The 17,589-nt window shown below is 41.1% G+C and overlaps 1 protein-coding gene across 1 annotated transcript in view; it reads left to right on the top strand.

The window, feature by feature from the left end:
• SLC5A8 (solute carrier family 5 member 8) overlaps positions 1 to 17,589 on the top strand; it is a 29,467-nt gene that overhangs the window by 6,949 nt on the left and 4,929 nt on the right. Inside the window, exons 4-14 of the mRNA XM_074870855.1 lie at positions 1,144 to 1,211; positions 1,940 to 2,094; positions 3,469 to 3,609; positions 7,572 to 7,701; positions 9,202 to 9,290; positions 10,559 to 10,671; positions 12,478 to 12,545; positions 12,832 to 12,918; positions 13,938 to 14,131; positions 15,343 to 15,446; positions 17,141 to 17,226. Coding sequence (XP_074726956.1) covers positions 1,144 to 1,211; positions 1,940 to 2,094; positions 3,469 to 3,609; positions 7,572 to 7,701; positions 9,202 to 9,290; positions 10,559 to 10,671; positions 12,478 to 12,545; positions 12,832 to 12,918; positions 13,938 to 14,131; positions 15,343 to 15,446; positions 17,141 to 17,226 — 1,235 coding nt within the window. The remainder of the gene's footprint in view (positions 1 to 1,143; positions 1,212 to 1,939; positions 2,095 to 3,468; positions 3,610 to 7,571; positions 7,702 to 9,201; positions 9,291 to 10,558; positions 10,672 to 12,477; positions 12,546 to 12,831; positions 12,919 to 13,937; positions 14,132 to 15,342; positions 15,447 to 17,140; positions 17,227 to 17,589) is intronic.

The raw sequence follows: 17,589 nt of genomic DNA, 5'->3' as shown, positions 1-17,589 counted from the left end.
TTTAACTTGGCCTATCGTTTTGCCAAGAAAACCAAATGAACAGCAAAGAGATCTTCAACTTAAGATGTCTGTTGTGATATTTACAAAATGAAATATTTCCATCTTCTATTTGGAAATAACTCTTTGCTTTGAAACTGAGCCACATTTATTTTTAAAGGGGAAAAAAGCTTTTATGTGGAGCCAAATGAAACTTTTAATCTGACACAATTAATTTGTCTGCTCATCAAGAAAAGGCAATAACAAAATGCAAATAAAAAATTAATCATTTTGGCTAGAATGAAAATCACAATTGTTCTGTTCATTGTGGTTTTTTTTTTTTCTTATTCACTGAACAAAAAGGAAGAAAAAACCCAACACTGTCTGCATTGGTCTCCTCTGGTGTATAAGTCCTACAGGTTTTATGTCCTTGACGTTTATATTTGCCCTGCAAATACATGCTAAACCAAGCTATGACCTAGCTGGTTCCCAACAAGAAGCAATGTTTTTCATTAGTTTTGTTGCAGTGTTTCTCATCATTAGCCTGAGCTATCTGTTGGGGAGCCCCGAAGTGCCCTGCCTGGCAACACGTGAGTGTGACAAACTGGGTCTGTGACAGCCTGTATGTCAACCACAGCACAATGTGGTCTGGCATGGACATACTATCATGTTTCCCTGAAAGAAAGAATAAAAGAAAGGCTTTTAGTCTGACACATTTCTTCCAGACCATGCTTGAACCACCTTGCTTCTGTGGAGCATTCCCATGCTGTTTGCTTGCTCAAATCTCTGCCTAAGGACTCTGGGACTACACAGGCGCTTCAAGGAAGGACATGTATTTTAAAGCTTTCCTGAGTTGGGGCCTATAAATATATTGAATGTATTGTTTGGCAGCATTCACATTAAAGTCAAATAGCTTCTTAGATCCTGAAATATATCTAAGTTTTTAGCAGTTTCCAATGTCTGTAACGACTGTTTCATTTTTAGAACTGGTTAGGGCGAATCCCTTGGTTTAGACACACTAATCTTTTTGTTGTCATTTTTACATCCTACTTTTGCATTTAACTTTTTTCTACTTTTTTTTCAACAACCAGATCAGGGTGAAAAATCGACCTTCAGTTTTTGTCCCCAATGCCTCATTCACACTGGTGCCATTTCCCTCTTTTTCAGTCACTGGCTTCGACTTGTGGGGTGCAGTGGTGGCGACCGGTGTGGTCTGCACTTTCTACTGCACACTGGTACGTGGGCCCTTTGGCTGAGAAAAATCTCTGTTCCTCTCACCATTCATATCAAATATGGAATTTTTTGAAAAGTGGCCTAATAACCAGGTTACGTCATGGGAGTACATGTCACAGTGTAACTGTAGCCACAGGGCCATATTCAGCCAGGGACTTCTCCAGATGCAAAGGTAGCCACTACGTGACACAAACCTTTTCTGTTTTGATACATCTGAACTTCTGTTGTGGCTGAAAGAACAGCAAAAAGCTAGATTTTCCTTCCTAAAAATTCTCCTGTGATTTTTCTAATCTAGTAGGGTTTAGTTGTGTAATTTGTCAAGCACCTGCTTACTGTAACTATAATAGTCCTCTCTGATACTGAATAGAGCCACTGATATTGAATAGAGCCACATGAACAGATTGGCCTTTAGATTAATATTAATTGACCTAGTGTCTAGAAATTATTAAATGGAACCCCAGTGACAAATTTCTTTGTATATGTTGGATTAAATCATGTTTAGCTTTATTCACATGAATGGTATGCCTTCTGGAGTTAGTGGTACTGTATATATATGTAAGATGAGCACTGTCTGCCAGTTTATCTTTTGATACAAACTTCTGAATCATGTTATGTGATCAAGGAAATACTGGACTGAAATACATGTATGGCCAAAGTAAATTCTAGTGCACTTCAAAAAAGGGTCAGGATGCTGCCCTGTTGTACCTGATATGTGCTGTTCCTCACACAGGGTGGTCTGAAGGCGGTGGTGTGGACAGATGTTTTCCAGGTTGGAATCATGGTTGCTGGATTTTCATCTGTGATTATACGAGCTGTGGTGGTTCAGGAGGGAATTGGACGCATTGTAAATGATTCCTACTATGGAGGAAGATTGAACTTCTGGGAGTGAGTTTGTACTTGCAGATGATGTGCCTCTTTATTCCTATAAATAGAGCCCATGTGAATAACTGAAATTAAATTGCTACTGAAGGAGGGGAAGGGGAGGAGTTGTGACCCAATTTTTATACAGTTTTAAACAAGCTTATCTAGTTTGAGGGATATTTTTTAGGTTTTAGACTATGCAAAATCCTGTAAAGAGAAGAACATTTTTACTTTTTCAAGTAAATGCTTTAAGGATACATTTTGGATACCAGTGATAGTGAATGGTGAATAGGAGAGGACAATTGTGTTTATACAATTTGCAAACAGCTGATTTGGTATTTCAGCTACTGAACCAAAACAATTGGGAAAATAATAGTTTTTGTATAATCCAAAAAAGGGAAATGTTTTTCTTTTTCCTGAAAGAAAAATGAGAAGTAGTTTTAATAGTATTTTACTCTCCATTATTGTAACTAATCATAGCCTAAAAATTTTGCAAGGTCAAGAATATTCGTTCTGACAATGTTGGATCAAAAACCACTTTAAGTTAAAAAAAGTTATTGTACTTTTGATGAATAGGTGATTCCTCTGAGAAACTTCACCCAGTGCTATTAGTGAAAGTTTAGTGTGACAAGTATTACCATTTGTCCTTTTGTGTGTATGTTCACAATATTAATTGCGTTGTTCCATGAAATTTTTCACCAAGTTCTTCAGTAAATAATTAATCCTTGGGTATTTTTTTTGTTCTCATGAACAATCATTTTTTTCAGTCTGTTTGGCTGATTTGCAGTGGTTACACTGCACTGCTTCTTCCTCTAGTCATAGAGTTCACAGATGGAAAAAGAAAAGGAATAAAGGCATGTAATAGGTGAAATAGTATTACATTGATCACCAAGATGAGCATCATTTATTACTATATTAAAGTGTGGTTTAAAAAAATATTATTTTTGGCCATCTAAAATCTGTTATTCACTTAGAGCTAAACCAGCAAAATGTTTTACAGAGGCTCTGTCCACAAAGCCTGGGCGTGCAAACACACCTTTATATTGATGTTAGACTGATGTCCCTCTAGATAAGCAGGCATATTAGACTTTTTACTGGAGCATCATTTCATCACAACAGTGACAGACATAATACTGCTTTACTTAAGAGTAGTTTATAGTCAAATAAATCAGTTGAACTTCACCTTTGGACAGATCAGGATTTCAGCAGAGTTTTAAAATTTGCTTTCCATGACTTCACTTAAAGTTGGAATGTCTGAATGTTCAAAATCTGGCCAAATTAAGAGAGTTTGTATTAGAACAAGTATGGGGAAATTTTTTCTCCCAGGCTTTAAGGTCTTCTCATAATGAGAAGATTTTAGTATTCTGAATTTGTTTTCTCTTTTCCCTCTCATTGTAGCTTTAATCCCAATCCTTTGCAAAGGCACACCTTCTGGACAATTGTTATAGGTGGGACTTTCACATGGACTGGCATATACGGGGTCAACCAGTCTCAAGTACAAAGATACATTGCATGCAAAAGCAGGTTCCACGCAAAACTGTAAGTCTGCCCCCAGTAACTCTTAATGTCTGAATTTAGCAGTGGCTGTTCTTTATAAGGGAGAATTTTTTTTAAAGGAATGTTTTTTGTCTATATAAACCGTATTTGTAAAGGGTAACAACTTCTGCTTTCTGTTTTGTGCACCAGGTAGAAGACAAATTGGCAGAATAAATACTGGTATTTGAATTACTATAATTGCTGTAACATTGAACTTTGTGCCAGAATGTTTTGCTGTGCTAGTATTCTTGCATACAAATAGCTGCATTAAGTTTATATGCAACCTAAAGACCAAATTATATAGTAGTTGTGCTGAAGCGATATCAAGACAGCATCTTGAATTGCTACTCTACTAAACCTAAATCATTGTGTGGGAATTTTGCATAAATAAAGACTTAATGATTTTTCCACACCAATGATTATAGGCATGAGAAAATGCAGAAATGTTTTATTCAGTGATAAAATTACCGAAGAATCATATATTTTGTTTTCATAATAATCATCACTCTTTTGGGGGAATTCACTATGGAAACTGGCAGAAAGTTCAGTTTTCCTTGAATTTAAACATTTCTGATCAGCCTTTACTCTAGAATGGAGAATATTTACTAACTCTATGATCTTACCTTTATCTTTAGTATCATTCCAGTAGTTCACAACTCAAGATTTAAGAATTATTAGCAAGCTCATAAAGTCCACTTATAGGAGAAATATGTAGGTGCACATCATAACTATAGTCCTTATATAAATTCTATAATACAGTGACATACAGAGGAGTTTTATGAAGGCTTTCACTTCATAAAGTTAGCAAAATACCCACAAAATCATGCACAGTTTAGAACTGAAATATTTTGGTTATACAGGCAATAGAGAAAATCTACTTTTCAGCCATTCACACTGCAGACAGGAATGAGCTGATGCTCGTCATCAGCCACATCTCCAGCATGCAGTGACATATCTCCAACACACCACGTGGCTTCTTTGCAATCTCTGGCACGTGGCTGGGTTCCAGGTTCTCGGCACTGCAGAGGCAGGAGATGCATCTCACATCTGTAATGCTGTCTGGCATGATTGCGTACAGGAAAACAGCCGCATGCCTTGTGCCAGATTTGTGTGCCAATGAGACTGTTCTTCCTGAGCACCTGCTCCACTTAGGGCTGTGCTCCTCTCTCACAACCTCCCTACCCTCTTTGTAAGGAGGTAGCAGAGTACCCGTAGCAGAGTGTGGCCAAGGGGAATCTGGCACCGCGGCAGCTTCTGGACAGATTTTCTGAGCTGTTGCAGCAGCTTTGACCAGGGCTGGAGGCTCTGGTACTGGAAGGGTTTGGACGGTATTTATAGCTCATACTGTATTAATGGTGGCACAGCCTTAATCAGTAGAGTCCTCTCCTGCTGGGGTGAGTGGTTGGACTCCATGGCATCTTGCTTGTGCCTCACTTGTGCTGGGTATTTCCCCTGCATGGAGAAATAATTTTGTATAATGGTTGCAGCTTGTCACAATTATAAACGCTGCCATTCTGTGGTGACTAGTTCATTTGCAAATGCAATTAGACACATCTGGCAAGTTACATTGCCATTTAACCTCTACACAAAAGTGTAAAATGTCATCAGGTCAAAGTAACAGGGTTTTGTATCCCCATGGCATTTACTGTAAGGTTTTGTAAGAGGTAGCACAATAATAAATCAGGGCTGAGAAAATAATTCTTTCGCAGATCCCAACTTGCAGTTTTTGCGAAGGCCTTTAACAGTGGCACAAGAGTAAGAATTTTCTCAGGCTTTGGAGAGGATTCCACCCCATTCAAGAAAAGCACCAGTAGGTAGGAGCACATGCTGTCATCCTCAAACAGGAACTAAGCAAATTGAACATAATGCTCAAATATTAACGATAACAGGCACTCAGAGCAGGAGAGCTACACTTTCAGAAAAATACGGGCTACTAACCCATTTTTCTCTACTTTTCTTTCAAGGTCATCATCTGGCATGTTTCAGTGCTAAAATATAGAGCCAGCCTGAAACAAACAACTGAAAATAAGCCTTGCGCAGTCACAGTGCCTACTTCACCCAAACTCCACCCCATGTTACTCACCCAGAATTAATGGGAACACCTCCATGCCATAGTGCTACAGTATTATGCTCCAGTGCTTATTCATAGGGTGTACCATGAGCTGGAATGTAAATCAGAAGAAGAAAAAAAGCTTTCTTTTCACTGTCAAACACTGACGCAGTTTGAAAACAAGAATTGCCGGATTCAGACAAACAATTTGTTTTGCTTCTATGTGTTTCTCCTGTCTTTCTAATCTTTACTACAGGCTCTAGGATAATACTGCTATTATATCTGTTCAAAAGAGTTGCATTGATTTAACTCATTGGTTACATTTTGTGCTAAATTGGCTTCTGACTGCCTTATATCAAGGTAGATTATGCCAATGCAGGAGCAACTTCAGCTAAATGAATGCAAAGCATCCAACCAATAGGTAAACATCTGTAACAAATGGACTACTTCATTTTTACTAGTCTAGAGAGAAATTTAAAGTGCTGCTGGTTCTGTCTTTAGACCACTCCTAATTGCAAATAGAAAGCATAAATGCAGAGTTTCCCCTACTATGTGTAAATCAGCTTTTATTTATATAGGGTTTTTTTAAGAGTTTACATTGTGCTTGCCAGTAATTTTTCTATGGTATAAACCTGACAGTTTAACTAGTTAATCTACGTTATGCCTTTCTGAAAATGTCCATTTCAATGCCTAACAAGGCCTATAAAGTTAGGTTTACTTCATCCTGATGTCCTCTAGAGCAGTCCAAAAGCTGGTGCCCTTAACTTCTCAGGAAGTGAAAGAACTAAAAGGCTTCCTGAAGCATTGCAAGCATATTTGCACAGAAACCAAAGGTCCTCCCAACAGAGATCTTAGCACTTGGCACAGATCCAGGGTATGTGATCTGTCAGAGAGTTAAATCACTATCTGCAGATGGTACACAGATAACTGGGAGGCAGCTGATGGAAAGGAACACTGTTTTTCAAGGCCAGCCTCCCAGTGGGTGTGTTTGCTTGAACTGACCATCCTAGGTGAGAAGAACTTTGTAACCCAGGAGTCATCAAAAGCTGAGAAACGTTTGAGAAGATCAGATAGTTAGATGGAAGGGAAAAGCCCTCATTGGGTGAGAGGAATGATTTATTTTTCACTGCCAATAGAGGCAGTGTTGTGTGCCGCAAAAGTGGCATCAATGCCTGATGAAAACTCATTTCTACTCTCAGTGTTAGCTGAAGCTCCCATCAGGATGTGGGGAGGTGATGGGGTTATTGGACCATACTGGGCTACAAGTTGTTTAGTCACTAAAGGGGAAGCCATGGAGTCAGTGGCAAACACTGCTCTCTGGAAGCGGCAGTTGTAGGTGGCTCCAGACAGGTCCAATGTCCCAGTGCCTCACTGCTGCCTCCCACAGAGACTGTCCCAGGAGGAAATGGGGGATTTGTTGCTCTTATAAGGGCAACTCCAGCATTGTGTAAGTGCAGCACTGCAGCTCCAGAGGCAAAGGAGTGCTGGTGCTGACTAAAAGGTACCCCACGCTTTGATCTAGGGCACCCCACCTTACAAATCTGTCTGGGGCTTGTCTTTACCAAGGGGTGTGGGGCAAGGGGGGGAAAGAGCATCTCCTTGCCAGCTGCCTGCAATGTAAAACTCATGCACATGATGAAACATGGGGATTGCCATATCACTCCCATCATCTCCAGAGGAGACTTTGTCAGGGGATAGGCACTCAAACCGTACTGCCAAAACCAGAAGTGTAATTTGTATATTTAAAAACATGATCTCGCACCAGGTGAAATGCTAGGAGTTGTTCCATTTCCAGCTGGCAGCCACCGACCAGAAGGTCTCCTTGGTGCTGATGCAGGTGCTTGTTCACTTGGGCCTGGCGGGGTCTTGTGGGACATTGAGCTCTAACACGGTGCTTCTGTGCGTGTTGGTGCAGGTCCCTCTACATCAACCTGGTGGGCCTCTGGGCGATACTGGCCTGCGCGGTGCTGTGCGGCCTGGCCCTCTACTCCATCTATAAGGACTGTGACCCATGGACGGCAAAGCAGGTGTCAGCGCTCGACCAGGTAGGGCCCCAAGTTTGAGGGGAAGGTGGTGAGGGGGCATCCTTCCTCCGTAGCCATAATAGCCAGACAGAGGGGGTTCAAGAGCCAGGGCACTGGTAATAATGACATGCCTGAGTTCTGTATCAGGTCAGTCTGTAACACTGAAGGATTAAGCTGAGACTATGGTGGGAGGGAATACCCTGGAGAAAGCAGCAGACCTGTCCTGGGCACTGTTCAGTCCCAGCATCCCCCACCTGTCCCAGAGCTGCAGGTTTCAGCAGTGATGTGGAGAGTGCTCAGTCCACCCACCTCTGCAGGTATTTGGGTTTTTCACCCAAAATGGGCCTGGGAGTGCCAGCACTGCATGAAACAGTGTTTCAGATAGAAGCGAGGGGAAGAGACTGCTGCCAGGGATGTCTGAAACAGCGGTGCCTGTGTGAGTGATTGTGGGCCCAAGCAAGCTGCTTTATATCACCCAACCTAAACTGCTCTGTGCCCAGGGAGGTGAAAGCCTTTTCATATTTGAAACATAATCATGCCCAAATACACCTGGAAGAAGGTTACCAGCAGGCAGTTCTTCGCTAGTAATGGTGCATCCTTCCCTCCTTCGGAGGAGAGCTGGGCAATCAAACCGTGTTGTACTGTGCTGTGGAGAAACCACCTTGTAACCGGTGGCAGCCTCTCCCTAAATAGGCCCTGAGCAGCAGATTTACCTGAGGAACAAGACCTGAGGAACATAGACTGACCAGAGTCAGGGCCCAAGGAAATCCTACAAGTCTTTTTTTTGTATGTTTATGCCTGGGATAATCATAGGCTCTGTGTAACACCCCACAGACAATAGCTGGAAAGCCAGGAAAAGAGCACAGAATACTTGAGGCAGGACCACCTGGTCTTTAAGGGTAGAATAAAATTAGATGTGGAGAACCAATGTAGAAACCTGAAGGAAATTAACTTATTCCTGTCAATCAAATTCTTTCGGTGGAAACTGGAAGCAAGGTACTAAAAAGACCAACTTGTCTGTGAACAAAAGGTTTCAAAGGAAGAAAATCTTAAATTTCCTCTTTCCAGCACTCAGATCTTGCAAAGGTCAACAAATGACACACGGTTTCCAATAAGAAAATTGTTTTCAGGTACTCTGAGGTTATTGGACTGTATCTAAAAACCTTTTTGTGGCATCAACAGCAAACATAGCATCTAATGTTGCACCCAAGCCCAACAGAGTGATGTACAGTACAGACTGCCTGCTGCCCTTCCTCTACCATTGTCACTGGAAACCAAGCCTGATGGAATGGCTATATGTTCATCTCTGTTAGGTGGTCTAAACAGACTTTGCTGTTTCTCAAGTGGATGTTTTAGGATTGGTTTTCTCTGTAGAAAACCAATAAATAATGCAAGGTGGGACATTAAGAATTAGAACAGCTGGTCAGAATGCCAGTGAGAATGCTATAACAAAAATAACACAGTGACAAAAAGAAAAATTAGGGCAAGATAGTAATATTTCTTACTCTCTGAATTTTTCAGCTAATGCCATACCTAGTGCTGGATATTCTCCATGATTTTCCAGGACTGCCAGGGCTTTTTGTGGCTAGTGCCTACAGTGGGACATTAAGGTAATTTAATAATTTGGAACCTAGTGTCTGTCTTTTTTTTTTTTTTTTGTTAGAGCTGAAGTTGCATTTATACTAAAACTTTTACATTTCATTTCTTTGTCTAACTAGCTTTTGTTCTTTAAAAAAAGCACTACAAGATCTTTGATGATGCAGCTTAAAAATCCATAGTTTTCAACAGTGGTGCTCTGAGGTCCTAAGGACTCAAAACTGTTTGGAGTTCCCTACTAGCACGTGAGGAAACAGCTAGCCACACGCCATGTATGGCACTAACAAATCCTCCTCTCTGTGTTTTAAATCAATGGTTACACAAAATAGCTAGAGTTTGGGAGAGTTTTATACTGCTCATCTCTAATTTTCCAGTTTCAAAGCTGCATAACTTTAAAATCATCTCTCTTTCCTCATCCTTGATCTTTAGAGTTTGTTTGCAAGAGAGTTCCTAGGCTTCCAATTGTCTTGAATGAACCCCATGAAAACAACAATCCCTATATATTTTTACCGAAGGAGACAAATCAATTCCCTTCTATCTCATAGTGGGGAGTGTTTTGTTCAGCTTTCCCAAGAAGCATCTTTTAGGAAACATTGCCTCTCTAGAGGAAGGCTCTGAACAATAGTAAGCAGATAAAAATGAGGAAACTTAAGAATGTGACACCAGAATAATTTTTTTGTTCTGAGTACTTGTAGCTACATAAATAGAGGGAACAGCCAGGATATTTGAAAAGCTGGTGGCACACGGGAGCAAGGTACACATAGACACAAGATCACCTGACTGGCTTTCTGCCTCAGGAGTGCTGGTTTCTCTGACTCCATAGGGAGCCTGGAATAGTTCAGTTTGGACTAGATACCTAATTTTTAGAATAATATAATTAGATTATCTGAATCCTCCTCTGAGAGTGCATTCAAAGTAATCAGTGACCTGCATGTAGGAATTTTACCTACCTAGATATATACTGTGTAGATCATTTGTGAAGGTATCATGTATACCAATAGTGTTTACAGCTTAGCAACATGTAATACATATTTTCATTGTCTTCTCCAGGCCTGTCTTTTCATCAAGATTTGCCTTGTCTTCACTAAGAGCAATTATTTTAAACAATTTTTGTAAGCTATTGACTGTATCACCTGGAATAATAAGTTATTTCAACCAATGCAGCAGTTAGTTTTCTGCCACTGTTCTAGAGAGTGGCAGTTTCTCTCTGCCAGTAACCCATCTGTTATCTATGATTTCAGCTTCTACGATAAAAAAAATGTATAAATCTTGCCTTCTGTAGTACAGTGTCCTCCAGCATCAATGCTCTGGCTGCTGTGACTGTTGAAGACCTCATTAGGCCGTACTTCAGATCCCTCTCTGAAAAGAAGTTGTCATGGATTTCCATGGGGATGAGTATGTCTAAAAAAATATCTTTTCCATTCTTGCTTTACTAAGTGAGGGCTTAATGCAGATCTCGCTTATGGCAGTGTAAGTCAGGAGTAAGTGCATTTACACCAATAGGACTACAGTGGTGCAATACTTGGGGGGAGACGAGATGAGCTGTGTAGGTTTTACACAGAATGGGGGACAAGCTATTTCAAGTGAGCATAAGGAAAAAAATAAGCCATCTTTTTTGATCTGTAAGCAGGGAAGATGCACTGCATCTGTATTCAATATTGATTCGCAATAATAAAAAGCCAAATGTCTCAGACTGAAACACCTGTTATTTTTCTTTCATCTGTCAAAAATGAGAAGCACAGGAAACCATTTTGTAACAAACCTTTTGAACTGAGTGATACACAAGCAATAGCATTGTGTCCCAATAACATTCCAGAGAATGAGAAACTTTATGTTTTCTCTGATATACTCTTGGACTGTTAAAGGATTTCACCAGACTGCGGGTACTTCTAGGCTTGCTTTATTAACAACTCAGAGTTGGGCCATCACCTCAGTGAGTGGCAACAGCTAACAAAAAGCACCCTCTATATATATGATTTTACATAACATGCAATACAAAGAGTCTTTGGTGATTTTCCAGGAACGTTCAGGTCTCAATTCATCATCAATTTCAAAAGTCCATTATATTCCACAGTTTCAGCTAGTTCTCATCATTCCGTTCCAATTCTTCTGATGCCACTACTCACTGATGCAGTCTTCGCTCATCATGGTTACTTATCTTCTGAACTATCTTAAACTGTCAGTATTGTTCCTAGAGCACTTGTGCTCTATTAATTAAACCTATAAAACAATATCTATTTATTAATTATTCCTGCTATTAATAATACCCTAAGAGAAAAGAGTTTTTCTAAAGCTTGTTCCTTTTACATGGACCCTCAGTCTGTTTAGCTCCTCTGTTTGATGTAGCTCAAAGAAGGGGGTCAGAACTATGTTGAGCAGATGGTTTAAATCTCCGCTAGTTGTACTGTCCGTGAGCAGCTGCAGGTATAGCCCAAGTGTTTGCAGTAAGACCATGTGTTTGCAGTGTAGCCCAGGTGTTTGCACTATGCATGGGAAAACCACAGTCCCAACATGGTGTCATAGACCATCCCAGTGAGCACCACAGACTGGTGGCAGGTGACAAGTACTAAATATCCTCACCTGAAAGCAGCTTCTTAAACATTATTGCAAACAATATTTATGCCAAAGTTGTTGTTGGTCTTATCATGACTTGCCTAACATATCACATTAAACAGTGAGATTAACCTATTCCTTGTGCAGTGAAACTCAACAGGGTGGAAAAAACAAATAAGCCAGTGTTACGGGTCCTGGGAAGAGACACTACGTCCTGGTGACCGGGGGTGTTCTTTGTCACGGTGCCAGCTCCCAGTAATCTGCTAGCATTTACTTTCTTGCTCTGAAGACTTTAGACTGAGAAGCAAAAATCATTCCCTCACAATAAGGACTATGACACAGGAGATTACATGAGAAATACGAACAATACGTGTAGTATTGCTGCTATGACTAATCCATATGGCTGCCATTTAGTAACTAATCTTTAGTAATATACAGGAAGAGGATTTTGTCAAGTTTGCATGATCTCCTCTTAATGTAAACAGAAACCTGACCTTTTGGCCAATTCAGGCTCCCTTAGAAAAAACCCAGATGCTAGCAGATTTGTTTTGAAGATGTCAGGGGCCACGCTGGGTTAGACAGAAACATTTCCATTAGTGATTTTCAAACTTTGGCAGATTTACGCATCATTCTGCCTTTCCCACACAGGCCTGTTTTATGGTGGAGTCTGCATCGCTATGGCTGCGCTGGCATCTCTCCTGGGAGCCTTGTTGCAGGTATGTGTCAGGCTGCTTTTTCATGCCCGTGTTGAATGACCCAGAATGAATTATGTAAGAAAATAATTGCTAGATATCATTATGAGATTAGTTTTTATCCTTTGTTGAGTACTGGACTCAAACAGCCTATGGCTTAGCCTCTGCTTTAAGCACCCATGTAACTATACCAAGTCCTGCCAGCTGAGTATGCACTAGTTAAAAAACCCCTCATAATTTCGTTCTTGCAATGTTGGAGGCTTTAACTTTCTTGCACAGCACCTGATGGCAGACCCTATTCCTTCCTTAGGCAGCACTCAGCATTTTTGGCATGGTTGGTGGCCCCCTTTTAGGACTGTTTGCCTTGGGAATCCTCTGCTCCTTTGCAAATGGAATCGTAAGTAGAAATTTAAAGCTCTGCTTGTTGTCCAAAATTCATTGATAATTTTGGGCATCTCCCTCCCCCTCTCCCCCCACTGATTTTATGTTGGGCAGCAAGGGAGATGTTTTTGACACTTTCCATGAAGACATTTCCCCTTGCTCCCTTTCCTCCTTATCCCAGGGAAGTGATTAATAGGACTGTGTAGGAACTTGAATTTCCATCCCATGAAGAGATTTACATGACTGGAGGTGGAAAAAAAATCTGAATAAAAATGAAAATTTGCCAAGGATTTCTGGAAAACACAGTTTTAGAAGCAGGGAACAACATGTCTTGAGATGCAGCTGAACAACAAGTAGACTCAGAGGATGCTGGCCTGTCTGAGCGAAAAGGAGTCAGGCTGCAAAAACGGGACCCAAGCACGTGCAGACAGAATTGGGATATTGTCAGAGTGCTTCAGTATCGTGATATTATAATTTCCAGAGGAAAAATCTATTCCATCAAAAAATGGATTTGACAGACTTTAGGAATATGGTCCATGGGTTAGTCTGACAGGATTGTTATTTAGTAAGGTTCACTGATCACTAACCGTTACTCTTTGCGGTTTCAAATTTCATGTATATACTGGAAAAATAATAATCACTAGCTGTCAGCCAAAAAAAAAATCCTACCCTGAAATGGAAGAGACTTTTGCAAAAACAGATCACATGAGAAAAAGGAAAAATTCCTTCTGTATTTGTTTAAGGAGGGCCTCAAATAAAGCAGTATTTTCCCACATACCATGCAGCCCAAAGCTATCCTTTGATTGTAAAGGCATAGTGGCAAAATAAAGAGGTACGCTCAGGAGCTGTGAGTAAACACTGTATTTCCCAAAAGGGGAATGAAGTAAGCACCCCAGCTCTCTCCAACTGTATATTTCATTTTTTCTATGGAGCCTACAGTTTAGATTATCTTGATTGTTTCTTACTCATCTAGGTGTTGTTTCAAATATTCTTTTGCTTTTCATGTAAATCCAAGTTTCATTTTCTGTTTTGCAGGGTGCATTTGTGGGTCTTGTCAGTGGCTTTGTTATTTCACTTTGGGTTGGAATTGGATCTCAGATTTATCCTCCACTCCCAGAGAGGACCAAGCCACTATACCTCTCAACTGCAGGCTGTAATATATCCTCAGGAAATTTGACAGCAACAGAAAATCCATTAACAACAGTCTTCAACACACCAACTGTAGAGAGGTATACAAGTTCATCATGTGCAGTCAACAAAGCATGTGTTTATTTTAAAGCAACACAGATATCTGCCTAGCATTTGCGTTACCATAACTATCCCTCCCTGGTTTACCTACCAGGCGATTTAAGATGAAGCAGTCTTCTCTGATTTTTTTTTTTTTCTTTCCTGTCAGAGTGAAGTTTGTCTGAGTTATCCCAGAACAGAAGTCCAAGTGAATGTTCCTATTGATCTGAAAAGCTTCAGTTCAATAATTGAGTCTAAAGGCTTGGATATGCCTTACTGGGAACCATGGTTTTAAAGAAAGCACAACATTTATAGTTATTGGATTAACTTCCACAGTCTGTCACATATTAAAGTAGTAGGCAGTTAAAAGGCGATTTGCCAGCTTCACCTACACCAGCTTGTCTGTGCAGAAATAGTTCTATTCAGGAATTTCAGAAGAGGGCATTATCAGTATAATGGGCAAAATCTAAGGTATTTTCTCCCCTCTGCAATTACCATATGTCTTACTTTGGACAATCACAATTAAGTGTAACAGCTATGAATGACAATATAGGGAACAACAGGAACAAAAAAGAGGCTAAACAAACACATTTCTAGGGAATCCCAATCCTTACACCTTGGAGCCTTCATGGTACACACATGGATGCCCAACATTCAGTTTCATGTACTACACCTCTCACTCACATGAGGCCTCCAGCATTGCTCATGGCTGTGGGGAAGCAACTGCTGCAACAGAGCACATTGTCTGGGAGAACAAAATAAGGTGTAACCTGAGGTGTGACAGTTGCCCTATTGTTTCTGGTTGTTTAGACCAGCACATGGCTGATTTACTACTTTTTTTTTGTGTGTGTGTGTGTCACCTCCTTTAAATAATGCCCCCCTCTTCTAAAGAAGTTAATCCTTCATCGGGTTAGCTGGAGTGCTCAGCTCTGCCCTAGATTCCTAGCAGAGACAGGACTGTCCTGTTTTACCTGCTCTGTCCCATGTGTTGCCTCATTGCACTGACCAGTCTCCTCCAGTATGAAGGAACTTGGCCTGCAAGTTTTAGAACAAAATTTCAGTGCACATTTTATTGTAAGGAGGCAGTTCAAGGCTACCAGGTCACTTGGTTCAGAAGTAACTCTGTATTTATATGGTGTCTGGAAGCAGATGACATTTTCAAGTTGCTTGGGATAAGAAAGCAGAGATTAACACTTTTTCTGCTCTTTTTCAGGCCTGCCCTGGCAGACAACTGGTATTCCTTGTCTTATCTCTACTTCAGCACACTTGGGACACTTATCACAGTAGTTGTGGGAATAATTATCAGCCTCCTAACAGGTACTAGTTCTAGAGCTGTGATTGAAGGTGTTTTACATCTCTTTCAAGCTGAGCTGTCACTGCCACAGGAAGCCCCAGTGACCCTATTACAAACACTGTGTAAAGATTACCATACTAGATCTCATTTCCTCCCCTCAGCCCTTCTACATCCTACTTTTGGCTCTTGGTCTCTGCTCACAGCAAAAGTTACTTCAAATTTCTAAGGAGAAAGAAGTTTCAGCAGTTCTTTAACCAGAGGGGGGGGGGCAGGGGAAGACATCTGTCTGTCCTTTTTTTATTAGATGCCAGCACGGGCTAGAAGTTTTAAGGGTTGTCCCTGAACATGGCAACAACTTCAAGCAAGGAGATATGCTTCTAGAGGACAAAAGCAGTTTTACTCTCAGTGAGTTCAGAGCATTCAAGAGTTACTGTCTGCACCTGTACAGTGCATACTTTTCACCACATTCCCCAAGCACATACCTAAGAGCTGCAGACCCTGTGCATGGCTATGTTAGCTTCTTTCTCAGTTTTCCCTGTACTATTTGTGCAAGGGGCAAAAAGCAGCACCCCACAGGTAAGAGCGGGGACTTCAGTTCGAGCCCATGGCCTCACTGTTGCATCTAAGTGTCATGCAAACTGCACCTGTCATGCATGGCAGAAATAGCACAAAAGCAGCTGCTCTCACAGCTTTCCCCAGGATGCTCAGCCAGATTCCTATGACAGCCCTCATCTTTGAGGCAGTTAGGTTTCAGACCTACAACTACTCCAGGACTATCAAACTCCAAACTCAGCAGACTAACTCACTTCTGTTAGCTTCCCTGTGCCTTGCAACTAATAAGCACAAGTTATACTTCTACCATTTTCTTTTCCTTGTGAGTTTCTAGAGGATTTGCTCCCCCTTTTCTTCCAATCACAAGCGCTTCCCGTTGTTATGATGATGCTTGTCAACAAATTTTGCTTCTTACCAGGTTGGAATCCAGTCACCCACAGGCCATGAAACAAAGCATGAAAACTAGACAACTCAGTAAATTCAGATAAGAAATTCTCAGCCCAAGAAACATAAACCCCAAAGAACTAACCCAACCACACTGTCACCATGCTTTTTGTGGAGCAAGATCCCATTTAAGCCTGAGGTGGCAATCAAAGCTAATTCCCAGCACCTGCATCTCCTTTCTTTCCCACACACATTCCCACACATGAATAGTTCACCTTCCATGACTTAAAAATGCCCAAGCCTCCCATTAACCCTCATACCCCCACCTTGGGGCTGCCCTTAAATAACTCACTATAAAAATTGCTGGTGACTCTAGAGACTGGAGTCTTGCTGACAGGAAGCTGAGGGCTTGGGCTCAGGCTCCAGGGCAGCAGTTGGTACCACAGCTCCTGGACTGGCAGGGTCCCAGATATCACAGTATGAGATTCACCATTTTCTGATGATTGTCTCAGGATTTTTACATAGTGAGAAATCTGAAGAGGATGTAATAAACTCTGGGAAATGGCTAAGGCATTTCAAATAGACCTTAAGGTACCATTTTATATTTTGGGTGGTGCAGCATTTATGTCATTGTGAAGAAATGATCCCTAAGGCCTGTGATTGCTTGATGGCTTTTGCTGCATGACTCTGTCCTGCTCACCTGGCCTGGTGCCCATAGCTGGTCTCTGACATATCATCTCCATGTGGAAACCTGGCTGATTGAAACCTGCCTATTTTGCAGGAGGACTAAAGCAAAACACAGATCGTAAATTCCTGCTGACCAAGGAAGATTTCCTGTCCAATTTCTCACGGCCTAAATCTGAGACAGTAAGTGTAATTATGCATCTCTGATTTAAATCAATCTTTCCTCCTGGGGACAAAAGCAAACAGTACCTGGCTTATTTTTTCCCACCAGGATGAATAACACCTGATACTGCCTGATATATTTGCTTTAAGGCAGTAGCAGAGCCCAAGGTGGGTAGGAGTGAAGCAACTGGCATAGGCAGGGAAGCTATGTTTGGCCACAGCTTGTCTTCAGTGAACAGCAGAGCAGCAGCTGAGACAAGGGACAGTTGTTCTCAGGGTTTCTTCCAAAATACTCCCTCACTAGTCTCTTGGAAGCTGGCCCAAGGCACACTTTGGGCTCAGCAAAGCTTCCTTTGTTTGTAAACATGTGTTCTCTAAAGTCTG

This window comes from Strix uralensis, chromosome 5 (genome assembly GCF_047716275.1).
Source record: "Strix uralensis isolate ZFMK-TIS-50842 chromosome 5, bStrUra1, whole genome shotgun sequence".
NCBI lineage: Eukaryota > Metazoa > Chordata > Aves > Strigiformes > Strigidae > Strix > Strix uralensis.
The sequence above is the reverse complement of the archived record's forward strand: the minus strand, read 5'-3'. Positions and strand labels throughout refer to the sequence as shown.